Source organism: Artemia sp. Qi Xiang Cuo, chromosome 4 (genome assembly GCF_049724085.1).
Source record: "Artemia sp. Qi Xiang Cuo chromosome 4, ASM4972408v1, whole genome shotgun sequence".
Classification (NCBI taxonomy): domain Eukaryota; kingdom Metazoa; phylum Arthropoda; class Branchiopoda; order Anostraca; family Artemiidae; genus Artemia; species Artemia sp. Qi Xiang Cuo.
The window spans coordinates 38,810,713-38,825,206 of record NC_142797.1 but is presented as its reverse complement, the minus strand read 5'-3'; the positions used below and the strand labels follow the sequence as shown (position 1 = coordinate 38,825,206).

The following is a 14,494-nucleotide window of genomic DNA, read 5'->3' as shown; positions in this document are numbered from 1 at the left end:
TGCTACCACTTTCCACTATTGTCAATTAACAATACTCTTTTGGCTCATTGAAAATATTTTTGGTATTTCTAAGTAGTGTAAGTTTATCTGACGCATAATCCTTATTGAAATTTTTGCTCAATAGTTCTGTGAAAGTTCCAAGTAGAATATTTGCGATGGGTTTAATGCCAGTGCATTAAAGTGTACTATGGTCCAGTGTACTATGTGCATGTACTAACATACAAAAGAATTATTAAAATTCACTAACGAGGGGAAAGGATATATTAAGAACTAAGAACGATAATATAAGTTCCATTATTAATTTTCAATATCATATTCACCGCCTGAAACTGTTTATTGTTTGAAACCTTGCCAAGTTTCTTGCATTCACATTATCATATTATATCGGCAAATGTTATGACTTCTTAAATAACAATGCACATGGAGAGAACATTTTCGCCGAAGAACCTAGTGAGTTTTTTTTTTTTTTTTTCAAACGTTTATCGTATCAGGTAGCATGTTACAGCGGTAAGACCGAAAATGTCCTTATGGAGTCTTTAGGGTTACGGTCAACTCTAATGGGTTGAAAATGTCACAGATTTTAGTGTATATTCATTCATTTCCTGAATTGAGCCCCTACTTGAACTAGGGCTCATTGGGATTATTGATGTTGGCCCACTTAGGCTAATTTCCATAGTCTCAATTTTCATCATATGGTTGTCAGACGATATTGGGGTTGACGTTGCTTTAGTATAGATAATTATTGGCGTTTTCCCTTTCTCAACAGCTCTTCTATAAGAAGGTCGTTTTTCTGTGTAAACAATATTGGCGTCCTCAGCGCTATTCTGTTTTCGAAAACAGGACAAAATCTCCAAAAACTCTTTGCGAAAGTTTTCGTTTAACCATCCGTAAAGTAATGGGTTTGAACATGCGCTACTCATACTAATTAGATGGCAAATAGGAAATGTTATATTGTTCCTGTCTCGACTTATAGCTTGGGACATGTAATCATCAACACATAGAAAGATGTTTAAGGGAAGCCAGCTCATTGCGAAAACGAAAGTAATTGACACTAATAACTGATTCGTTTTCTTTAATCTCATATCTTCATTACTTAACTTTTTCTTATCGATAGTCATGTGACTTAAAGAGTTCATTCGAGATTTAAGCTGGATTGCAATTTTGCTGTAAGCTATTGAAACTGTTATGATAGGTAAAATGCACTGAAATATTATTGTAACCATTGAATATGTAATACTGACAGCAAATGTTTCACCACACTGATTTAATTCAATATATACGCTGGAATTCATATTCACAAATTTTATTTCAGCGGTAGAAAGGTCTCTGTATAAATACATAGGTAATGCGAAAATAAAACTAAGTACCCAAATGCATAGTATTAAGACTAGGGCCCTTTTTTTCGTTAATGAGTTATGTGTTGGGTGTACGATCAAAAAGTACCTATCAACCGCAATTGCCGTTATGCTGAATGAAGAAACATAAACACATAAAGTCGGAATACATGAGCTTAATTTACAAAGGAAAGAAGTGCCACTGCCAAAGGGCCAGTAGAGTGTTACCACTTCAGTTAATGTAAATGGCATTGCAAATGTACATAATGTAAGGTCGGATACTGCCAAATTACATATGAAAATATGTCTAATTGACCTCATACTTTTTTTTTTCAGTGCTGCAAATATAACTAATACATTTCCAATAGCTCCAAATAAAATCATGAAGGAGTAAGCAACTATCAGTGTCACAATCTTTGGTGATTTCCTTTCACCATTATTTATCATTGCATCAATAAAAAACTGAGGGGCATTATAAAACACTTTGTACATCTCAGTTGAATTGACGGTTTGGCTGACCTCAATATCCATTTTTTTCTCCCTTGCTTTTTGAAAATTCTTAGATCTTTGATGTTTTCTAGGGGGTAGAAAAGACTAATTTCTCACCATTTTGTTCAAAGGTGTAAAAGGTTTTGCGACACCAAAGCTTCTTCAGTATCATCTCAAGAGCTACAACTGCAGAAAAAGAACAAAATTAAAACAAATTCTTACGTAGAAAAAAAAAAGCTAAAAGAATAAAGTTATAGATTATAGGTTAAACAAATTTTTTTTTCATCTTGGTATTTTTTAAGACCCCCAAAATCAATAATAATGTTTCTGAATAAGTGATTTTTAAACAAAAAGGGCGTGTGGCTGTTATCACTTTGGCTTTATCTATTATTTGTTATTGCTCTACTCAACCTGGCTATAGATACTTTTATTATTACATAAACGTCATTCATCATTGGACGTCGATATCCTACCAAGTTTTTTTTAAACATTTTAAGAACATTAGAAAATACGTTTCTGTAGGAGTATTCAAGATTATTTGATCTCTGGGGCTAGTATAATTCTTAAGGAGCGTGAAATTCGCCTATATCTTAATTTTTTGACTGAAAATACTGCTATATTTGGGAAGCTTTATTGCACCCGTAGTGGCTTTTCTGGTCTATCTGCGAAACATTGTCTTCCAAATTTTGAAAAACACGCTGTCTGGCGAAATTCAATTTGTTCTGCTAGAGTTCTTTTGTGACTAAGTTAGACAAAAAGTAAGAAACTGAAAGGAGAGGCAAAAAGGCTGGACCAAGTTTAGAAGAATGATATCCATCAGATTAAAAGAAGGAATTGTTAGGGTGCAATAAAGCTGCCAACGAAATTCTGGGTGCCAATAAAGGCCAAGCAGTTTGAACATTAAAGAAGAGAAAAACACCGCACATTAAACAAAAATTGTTTGAGATTCAACAAAAATTGTTTGTAATGTTTATCAACAGCAAAAATGGAATTTCAACAGCTTAAATTGAATATTAGAGACCATTTTGGAAATTTAATATCATTATTGATTATCCAATATGTTGAGAAAACAAAAATGTTGGATTCCCATACCTGAATTGAATTTTAAAACACCACATGTTGGATTTTAAGATCCTTTTTGGATTTCTATCTCGTTCTTCAATTGTATTTCCATCACTATCGTTGTTCAATTTATTAGGCCTGCAATATTGTCGAACAATGAAATAGTTGAATGTTCTAACAGCTGCCAGGAATGGTTATCAATAACAAGTTTCAGATATAAGACTCCTGCTCAGAGGTGGACTTTTCCACTCATCATAAAGTTTAGTGGAATCGTCAGTTTCCAGCGAAACCCAAGTAATCATACTACAAAAATAATGCCGTAAAGTATGAAATTAACATTTATTAAGTCCGAACTTGTGATTATCTATAAAAGGCCCAAAAAGAGTGTTTCTCTTTTATAATGCACTGTAACTATTCCATAAGCCATTAGTGATTAAAAAGTTCATATGGTATTCTTCCATTGCTCCAAAATATTAATTATAAACTAAAGTGTTTGTATATAAATGTATGCATGTTCATAAGAGCATTTGCCCATAAATTCACTTTAAGTGGCACCATAGTCAAATTCAATATGATGTTCTAGAAATTTCAATCTACTGTTGAAGCCCAAACCATTTTGATTAATATAACCTATTTGCGTCGAAAATTAAACCTTTTCTACTAAAAAGTGCATAAATTTTAATAATTTCAATAATTTTGTGGAAGTCAACAAGCAAGTCACAATTTCAACAGAAAAATTGTATTTTTTTGACTTGTTTGAATTCAATAAGCAAGTCGCAATTCCACCAGAAAAATCGCATTTTTATACTTTTTTGAATTCGAGTAAAACATTTTGTCGAAAATCAAATTTTGTTTTACAGTGGGGTTAATCCTTAACCATCCTTAAAACTCCTTATAAACACAAAAATTGATCTTGTATTTCCTAATTTTGTTATAATCCTTTTACTATTACTTTCATAAATCCTTTCCTTTCCACACGATGTTTTACAGAAGACCACACTTATTTCCTCGACTAAGTCTTTTTCCCGACTCTTTAATTACTGCTCTAAGTAGGAGATAGATTAACAAAAGGAAAGCATACAGAAGATAGGTATACCGAAGATAGATGCAGATATCCCTTTTTTATTTTTTTTATGACCTATCAACTTTATCAACTTTAAATCAACTCTAAAGTACTTCTACAAAATTTAAACTAAAAAGAATACCGAAGTCTTAGACCATCATTCATCCCTGCTTAAAAGATTTTAAGTGGGATTCATGTAAGCTCGCATGCTATTAGACATTATGATAAGATCCCTTAAAAATAGAGCAGTAACAATACAACAATATTTCTAAAACATTGAGATGGATATGCCATTATGGATTCCGAAATACTGTATTATTTGGGAGAACAGTCAAAAACATATTTTTTGTGCTGTAGTTATAGTCATTGACATAAATTTTGAGGAAACAAGGCCGTTCAGTGGGATGTATACTATGATTTGATTAAGATTCATCTAATTTCGAAGAATCATCTAAATTTCTAGATTAGAACATGCATTAAAGTGTTTTTATGTGATGGGAGTGAATGACACTGATCGTGTATTAATAAAAACAAGTAATTGCATCCCCAGTTTTAGTTAGAACTCAATGATTTCTACTCTTCCCTGGAGAAACACCTAGCGCTTTATGTGAAACACCTTATTTTAAGAAGGGTGTTCCTGAAACAATGCCATTTAATAGTTAATCTCCTAGAGTTAATTCAAACAGCCTATGCGCTGAAAACTGGAAGACTAGACAAATGGTTCGTGAATTTATTTCAATGTTAATACATTTTAATTTTTCATGTTCGATCTCTGATTAATTTTTATTTTAGTTTTCTATATGTATTTGTAAATGAAATATTCGAATTGTAATTTCGTATTCAGAGATACTTTGGCTTTTCATTGCATCTCGAAGAAAAATATCATCATACTCTAATTGACAAGTGTCATTGGATCTCAGAATGTTCCAGAGACCAAATAAAACTGAAAAATAAATTGAGCCAGTTAATCTGCTGATACCAATATATGACAACAGGGGGCAGTCCCATCTTCATGAACAATGTTACGCAATATCTTTTGAATTTTACAAGCAAACATCCTTGAGGACAATTTCAAGGATTTTATTTTGATCTAATATATTTCTCAGTGTTATATTCAGCTTCTCGGGTAGAGAATAGTATTGCTTTGTAGATTATTTCCCCGTTAAATTGACTATTGAAAAATTATTATAATTATTTTCTTTCTTTCTTTTAATTTGTAAAAAAACACTTTTCTTTCTTAATTTTGACATATTCTCACTGTTCTATATCTATTCGATACAAAAGAGTTGTAAATAATGACTATAGAAAATTCTGACTTGCGAGACATTGAAATAGTTTTGTTTTGTCTTTTTCTAATATCGACATGCTCATGATAGCTCCAGCTAATGTAGCGAAGAAACATATTATAGGTTATTCTATTCCATATTGTCAGGAGTGATCTGGAAAACAGAATAAAAGTCATAACAACCTAACCGCAAGTTAGTATCCTACTAATTCTACGAAAAGCTTACAGGATAAAAGTTTTTGCAAGTTGTTTTTCAGGAGTATAGAGTATTGATACTTCATCATTGAAAAATATAAAAATAACTGCTTTGGTATGAAAAATTTAAGAAGAAAGGTTGTTGCAGCTAATTTTACAGATATGTAGAGTAGATGTGTTTTATTTGTTGAGGAAGAATAAGAATTAAAATTGTATTTCAAAAACTTTAGATCATAAACATTAATATATATATCTAGAATACATAATCTTAGTTTAATCGGGAAAACTTTCGTTAGGCAGCGATCCCGAACATTAACCCTCATACTATCTACATAAATTAGGTTCAGAAGTGAACAAAGGGCCCAACTCTATCGGAGCAGCACAGGACATCCGATACAACCAAGAAAGTACATCATTAACATTTACTTTAATGCACTTTCTGTACAATGAGCTTTCAAACCATTTTAACATCACTCCTTTTTAACTGTGAAATTCTTTGTATCAAATGCTTTCCCAAATTACAAAGTACTTTTAGTCTTAGGGATATCTCACCTTTCTTTAAACGTACAAAATCGACAATATGAATGGTGTCATGATTAATTGAGTGGCCTTTTAGAAACCCAGTTTCAATTTCGTTTAGTCGGCAATGTTTTGTGACATGATCGTACCAGCGTTGATGAATAACTTTTTCAAATACTTAGAAAAATAGCGGTAGTATTGAAGTTTGTCTTCAATTTCCAATATCTTCCCTGCTATCCTCTTTAATGAGTGGAATAACTTTAGCTTCCTTTATAGATTCTGGACAGGTCCCATTCATCTAACTGCAAGTTAGTAATATAAGGAATATATGGTAGCCTAGTTTATGCATATTTACAGCTTTAAAGTCCTGAGATTAAGGTTTTCAATCCCATAGAAATTTGATTATATGCTTTTCACTATTCTTGTTGTTTCATCATTTGAGCTTTACAAAAATGAAAATCTAGATATCACCAACAGAATCAGCACAGCCAATCACTAAGAAAACTTTCCCTATCATGCTTCGTGCACTCCTTGACCGAAGAGCCACTTTTTGAATAAACTGGCCGAATTGGTTTGTGATAACATTTATACCACCCACGTAACCTTCATTTATCTAACAGTTTGTGGCAACGAACTGTAAGTAAGGAGTGACTTGGCCCAATAGTAGCCGAAACTCTAAAAAAGGGAATTTGGATAACAATAGATACATCAAAAGGCTTGACTTTTATGCCGATTCTAAATATAGAAAACTCATTAAGTTTAATGTTACCCTAAAAACTTGGCATGACTTACGAAAAATAGGGAAAACATCACGAAAAAGTCAATGAATCTTAATGAGAATCTCAGTAGTATTATATTAATATCACCTGTGCGCCCAGTACCCCTGTTATTCATAACGCCCGGTAACCCCACAATAGCCTATCATTCCGAGCACCCATATCTGTTCTTATCTAAACTTCCGCTATGATGAGGAAAATTCTTAGAATTGTCGTTATTTTTCATTGAAAAGGGCCTTGGGATACAAGCAGACAGGCGCAAAGAACCCATCACGTGATCTTTGATATCCATGATATTCCATGATATCCATGGCCTTCCATGATATTCCACACAAAACACCCCACACCACCATGGCATTATGTGCCTGCCCCCCTGCCATCCGCGTGAAACCCCCCTCATCACACATATGGATTTTTGAACCTTTTTCTCTCAAAAATAAATTTTGGAAACTAAAAAAAGACCATTGTTTTAATTAGACAGCCAAAACTTGCCATTTTATTGCTGGATTGCGATGTTCCATGCTAATTCCGAGCCTGTGATACTGAATGGTTGATACACGACATCCTATAACAGGTATTATCGCACATATGAAATTTTTCGGTGGGCATTTTTCCAGCACTTACGCAAGAAGTGATCGTTTAAACTTAAGCCACCATTAGCGTTTCTTCTGATAAATCTTAAGAATTGAGGCCAGTGTGGCACAATATACCATCCCCGACAACACCCTCTGGGGGCAAATTATTACACATATGGATTTTTCAACGTTTTTCTCTCAAAAACAAAATTTTTTAAACTAAAAAATGACAATTATTTTTAATTAATTAAAAAAACTCTCCAAAAAAGAAGTTTCTCAAAGAAGAGTAAATGCCATTTTAACCTTAAGATCAACATATACTAATACCTGTTAATATTCAAACTAAAAACGACCAGAAATTACTATATAAGAATAAATGAAACCCACAAAGAAACAGAGGTTAAATAAACAATCATAACAAAAAGCATACAACAAGTAATAATGAAAATGAATAAAATAAATCTTAAAGCGAGAAACTCTTAAATTGAATATGCAAATCAAGGTTAAAACGAAAAATAGATTTTTCTATTGAAGTATAAATGAAACCCAAAACGAACAGAAATTCAATAAAGAATCAATTCAAACAAACATACAATAGATACTAATGTAAATGAATAAATAAATCTTAAAACGAGTGAATGTTAAATTGAATATGCAAATCAAGCTTGAAACGAACAAAAATCACTAAAAACAAGAAATTGGATATCGCCTCCTTCTCTCACTGTAAAATTCTAAAACCTAAACAAAAAAGACCCAAACAAAAAGCGATTTTAAGTTACCCCCCCCCCCCCTCTAATAAAAAAGAAGATGTAGGACAATCCAATGAATTAAACCTATTTCCAAATATACATTTGAAACCAAGCCACAAAAAAAATTAAACACACTCTATACCCCTCACAACAAACATTTCAAACCCATTCTAGGGTTGTTTATTTAATGACGCAGTAGGTTTTAGACTTTTACAGTGAGAGAAGGAGGTGATACCCCAACTCTTGTTTGTAGTGATTTTTGTTCGTTCCAAGTTTGATTTACATTTTAAGTTTCACTCATTTTAAGATTTATTTATTCATTTAAATTAGTGTCTATTGCATGTTTTTTTGCATTGATTCTTTATTTAACTTCTGTTCGTTAAGGGTTTTCATTTATATTTCAATAGAAATTTTTTTTTCGTTTTGAGCTTGATTTGCATATTAAATTTAAACATTGCTTGCTTGCTAAATTTAACATGATTTATTTATTCATTTATATTATTACTTGTTGTATGTTTTTTTGCTATGATTGTTTATTTAATTTATGTTCGTTTTGGGTTTCATTTATTCTTCAATAGTAATTTCTGGTCGTTCTGAGTTTGAATTTTAACAGATATCTGCTGATCTTAAGTTTAAAATGGCCTTTACTTTTCTTTGAAAAACTTCTATTTCGGAAAGTTCTTTTGTTAAGTAATTTTTGTTCCTTTTTGATTGCAAAGTTTCTAGTTTTTAAAAATACCTTATTTCAAAACCAAACTTTTTTTTCAAAATCAAATGTTTATCAAAGTATCAAAACTAGTACTAAAGTGACAATATAAAAGTAAGAAATTGGGTTTGTCGAGTTTTTATTATCTGATGTTTGAACTACTTTTAAAAAACGGCTATCTCAAAATTTTTATCGGATGGGTTTGGTGAAAAGGCGTGCAGGGGGGGGGGGGTAATTGCCCTTTGATCTCTTTTGACTCTATAAAAGTGAACTTGAAATTCTCATTTTTCAATCAAATGAGCCCTCTCTGAAGTTTAAACGAGCATCCCTTCTATAAGAACCATATATGCACCGGGGGCAAAACTTACAACGCCTGTACCTGGGTCCTGGGGGGCTGTGTTGACCCCAGAGTTTTAATATCTGATGTTTGAAACTATTTTTAACAAAATGGCCTTCTAAAAATTTTCATTAGATGGGTTTTAGGAATATTATTTTAAAAAAACTACGTTTTCTAAAGAGTTAAAGAGGCTGAGTTACAAGGTCGAACCTTAAAACGTACAGGGATTAGGAGGCACAGTTGGGGGGCTGCCGCCCCCCAATACCCCCGCTTTTGCAGCCTCTTGTGTTAAGTTTTTTTTAAGGTCACCCCCCGCTTTTGCTCTTGCGAAGAACTGGTTTGCAACACAAACGAAGTCTGCTGTAGTTTTTACCATAAAAACAACTATTGCATCTTTTATCGATGAGGGCTACCGCCCCCGGTTTTGCCCTTGCAAAGAACTATTTTACAACAAAAACAAAGTCTGCTTAATTCTTTTAGCATAAAAAAACCCTATTGCATTTATTTGATTAAAAACCCTACTAATAATCATTATTTTCCGTTTCCTTAGGAGATTTTTCCCTAACCAATAACAAGCTATACTGTGATGAACTTTAACAATTTTGAAAAGAAAAACAGGGAGCAGAAGAAGGACTCAGAATAAACTAGCAGTTCAGGTTCATTTATTTTACCATGATCACATGATCACACTGAGTACATAAAACTACCTGGCACAGAGACAAGTTTGTAGTTATAACTGTAACAGGAACTGAGTAGTCATTGCCAAATCCTCAGAATATATTAAAAAAATGCCATTGAAACAATTTCATTCATATTGGTACAACCAATTAATTGCAGGGTACAGGACTTAAAAAACCTTAACAAAAGAGGCTGCAAAAGCGGGGGTTTGGGGGCGGCAGCCCCCAACTGTGCCTCCTATTCCCTGTACGTTTTAAGGTTCGACCTTGTAACTCAGCCTCTTTAACTCTTTAGAAAACGTAGTTTTTTCCAAATAATTTCTGCACGTTTTTGTACAGTTTATTACTTATTATTGCTTGACTAACTGTTAGATGATTGTGTAACATTCTTTTCTTTCTCGACAGGGTGTTTTCAAGAAGCCTTTTGCCGAAATTGGGAAATATAAATTCGGGGGATATTTTTTCGGTCTGAAACTATCAAAAGGCCCTGCTGGGTCGAATTCCGGTTTGAATGAGTCCTCATTCACCCGGATCCGTTGCCAACTGTGGCCTGTAGGCGTGGCTGATAAAAAAAAAGAGAAATGAACATTAAGTGGCTATATTTGTTTTTTGGAAAACAGGGAAGGAGTGATCGGATTGAGCTGAAATTTCGAGGATTAGCGGATTTAAAAAAGAAACTGAGTTTCTTTTTTAAACTTTAAATTCAGTATATAAAAAAATTGTCTCTGACAGGGAATCGAACCCGGATCTTCCGCCTGACAGTCAGGAGCAGCGACCATTGTAACACAGAGACACTTGTTATATTATTTTAGTGTCCCATATCTATTTCTGATATAAGCAAACCCCCACAAAACGTGATATTTGATTTTTGGAAAATACGGAAGAAGGATCGGATTGAGCTGAAATTTCTAGGATAAGCTTCCAGACGCCAGGAAAACTTATTTTCTAAATGTCAGCCCGATCGCACAATGTTAAAGGGGGCTGTGGTGGGAAAAATTAACATGGGCTCTTATGAGGAAACGACGTTTTTCGTAAATATAAATTCGGGGGATAATTTTTTCGGTCAGAAAATATCAAAAGGTCCTAACAGGTTGAATTTCGCTTTGAATGAGTCCTCATTCACCCAGATCCGTTACCAACTGTGGCCTGTAGGCGTGGCTGATAAAAAAAGAGAAATGAACTTTAAGTGGCTATATTAGTTTTTTGAAAAACAGGGAAGGAGTAATCTGATTGAGTATAAATTCCAAGGAAAATCTTCCAGGCCCTGGGAAAGCCGAACTACTTAATTTCAGCCTTATTAGACAATGCGACAGGGGGGCTTTTCTAGGAGGATTGAAAATTCCGGCCCACTTTTACCCATGAAGATACATTCTGAGGGGGGTGAAATTTTGCACGTTTCTTAGTTGGAGCTTGGGCTACAAAATGCGATCACCGCTGTCTCTCTGCGACCGCTAGGACCGGAAATCACTTAACATTGTGGTGGGTCGCCTATTTATAGAGGCACAAGTGTGCCTCCTTGATAAAAAGGCGTGGAGTGGGAGGGGCTTTTTGCCCTCCGATCTCTTTTGACTCTAAGAAAATGAACTAGAACTTTTAATTTCAAATAAAATGATTCCTCTTTGAAGTTTATACGATCATCCCTTTCATAAGAACCGTATGCTGCCCCAGGATATTACTTACAACACCTACCCCCGGGCTCTGGGGGTTTGTATCGCCACCAGAGTTTTTGTTATATGACTTTTGAACTATTTTAAAAATTGGCTATCTCAAAATTTCTATCGGATAGGTTAGCGGAAAAAAGGGCGTGGGGTGGGGCTAGTTGCCCTCTGATCTCTTTTGACTTTTAAAAATTGAACTAGAAATTTCAATTTCCATTGAAATGAGCCCTGAAGTTTATACGTTTTACTGTTTGCATAGTTTATACGAGCATCCCTTCCATAAGAACCATATATGCCACCAGGGCATAACTTGCAGTGCCTGCCCCCGGGCCCTGGGGGGCTCTGTTGACATCGGAGTTTTTGTTATCTGATTTTTTAACTATTTTTAACGAAATGGCTATATCGAAATTTTTATCGGATTCATTTGGGGAAAATAGGTGTGGGGGGGGGATAGTTGCCCTTTGACTCTTAAAAACTGAACTAGAGCTTTCAGTTTACAACCAAATGAGCCCTCTCTGAAGTTTATTAGAGCATCCCTTCCATAACACCTATATATGCCCACCGGGCTTATTTTACAACGCCTACCCTGGGCCCTGAAGGATTGTGTTGACCCCGGAGTTTTCGTTATATGATCTTTGAACCATTTTGAAAATATGGCTCTCTCGAACTTCTTATCGGATGGGTTTGAGGAAAATAGGGCGCGGAGGCGGAGAGAGGCTAGTAGCCCTCCGATATCTTATGACTGTTAAAAAGTGAACGAGAACTTTCAATTTCAAACCAAATGAGGCCGGTATATTGTGCCAAACCGGCCTCAATTTTTAGGATTCATCAGAAGAAACACTAATGGTGGTTTTTTCATCAAGTTTAAACGATCAATTCTAGTGTAACTGAATTTTTTTGCTGGAAAAATACCCCCCGAAAAATATCATATGTGTGATAATGCCCATTAGAGGGTGCTGTATGTCAACCATTCAGTGTCAAGGGGCTCGGAATTAGCATGGAACATTGCAATAAAGCAATAAAATGGCAAGTTTTCGCTATCCAATTAAAAATATTGGTCTTTTTTAGTTTACAAAATTTATTCTTGACAGTAAAAGGTTCAAAAATCTATATGTGCGATAAGGGATGTACCACGTGGATGTTAGGGGGGGGCAGACACTTAATGATATGCTGGTGTGGTTTTTTTTTGTGGAGCATCATGAAAGCCATGGCTTGCGAAATGTCATGGTGTGTGAATATTCATAAGCTTAGCTCAAAGAAAACGTGGCATTTTCGTCAATAGCTCTCATAAATAGCTCAATATGGCCCAAATTTGCCTTTAATATCAACCTTGCCCATCTGGAAATGATTGCTAGGATCTATTTCTCTCTAATACATGGTTCTTTTTGCTAATAGTTTATTCTTTATAAGCGTTTTCACGTTTCTTCATGTTTTAACTGTTTTTTATTTGTTTTATTAATGTTGTAAATTTGTTTTAATTAATATAAATCTTATTTACAAAGGTCTGTGGTTTTAGATTTATTGTTTAGGACAAATATTGAATGCCTAAGCGTTTACAGAAAGTAAGCATCTTGTAGCCAGCCCCCTTTCGCCTTGATTACTAAATGACCAGGCGATGACTGATTTCTAGAAATAGATACTCTGCGTCTGTGCGTTAATTATAACAGATGTTATTCTAGAAACACGATCTTGTAAACGAAACATGGGAAATCTCACGTGCAATATGCTATCATGTAGAAAATGTTTCTCGATACAGAATTTTAGAAATAGCTTGTTGGTCCTGGCGTCTGGGGCGTTGTTCCGTTCGATGTGAATGGTCTTTCGAGTCATAAGGAGGACAAAAACTAAGGAAAAGACGTCTTGAAAGAAAAAAAGCCTTAAATTAAAGAAAAAACGCCTTGAAAAAAACGCTTTGAACGTTTTGACGAATAATAAAACCTCAAAAAGTATTATTTGACAGTAATATGAGCACTGCCATTACGTAAGATGGGTGCTGTCATTATGCAATACCCACGTGTGCTGTGACATTACGTAAGATGTGCGTGTGTGCCTGCCATCATTACATAAGACCCACGTGTGTAGCGGTCATTACATAAGACCCACGTGTGTGCCGTCATTACGCAACATGTTAGCGATGTCATTGCGTAAGGTGTGCGCCGTCATTAAGGTATTCCCAATAAATTCTTGCATGATTACATCATTCTAAATAAATCTATTAAGTCACACACGATGGCGTCATCCATATTAGACCTGGTCATGGAAACAGGGTATGCGCTTGAAACAGGGCGCCATGGGAATCTTGCCAGATGTGTCCATTCCAATAGTGAAAGAAGATTGCGTCATCTATATTACAAATGACCATTTAAAACTGGCGTGTTTCGTGTGACGTAACAGGGCGTTGTTCAAATCCTATGGAAATCTCCTATCTGTGTTTAGGAACCCACAGGGGTGTGTATGTTGGATGTCATGACGTAACAGGGCATGTAGTGGAAACCTATGGGAAACAGGGGTGTGCCGTGACGTAACAGGGCATGTCGTTGAAATCCTGGGAGGGCGTGTAATGGAAATCCTTGGAGGGCATGTCGTGACGTAACAGGGCTGCGCTTTAAATTACGAATAGGGATGCGCTGGGAACCATGTGTCTTCTGAAAATCCTATGGAAATATCCTATCTATCTTCTGGAATAAATTGACTCCACACTAATTGCTTTTTAAAATCAAGTATATAAACTTCACTGAAAAAAATTCTTTTAAATGTGGAAACCTATGGGAAACAAGGGTGTGCCGTGACGTAACAGGGCATGTCGTTGAAATCCTGGGAGGGCGTGTAATGGAAATCCTTGGAGGGCATGTCGTGACGTAACAGGGCTGCGCTTTAAATTACGAATAGGGATGCGCTGGGAACCATGTGTCTTCTGAAAATCCTATGGAAATATCCTATCTATCTTCTGGAATAAATTGACTCCACACTAATTGCTTTTTAAAATCAAGTATATAAACTTCACTGAAAAAAATTCTTTTAAATGTATTCACTTTTATAATCTAAGAAATCAAAAATTAATTCAGATTT

General features: G+C 34.8%; 1 protein-coding gene across 1 annotated transcript in view; it reads right to left on the bottom strand.

The window, feature by feature from the left end:
• Positions 1-477: 477 nt before the first annotated feature.
• LOC148953096 (neuropeptide F receptor-like) overlaps positions 478-14,494 on the bottom strand; it is an 83,328-nt gene continuing 69,311 nt past the window's right edge. Inside the window, exon 2 of the mRNA XM_089088296.1 lies at positions 478-2,009. Within this exon, the coding sequence (XP_088944422.1) occupies positions 555-1,865 (1,311 nt within the window). The 5' untranslated portion in view covers positions 1,866-2,009 and the 3' untranslated portion in view covers positions 478-554. The remainder of the gene's footprint in view (positions 2,010-14,494) is intronic.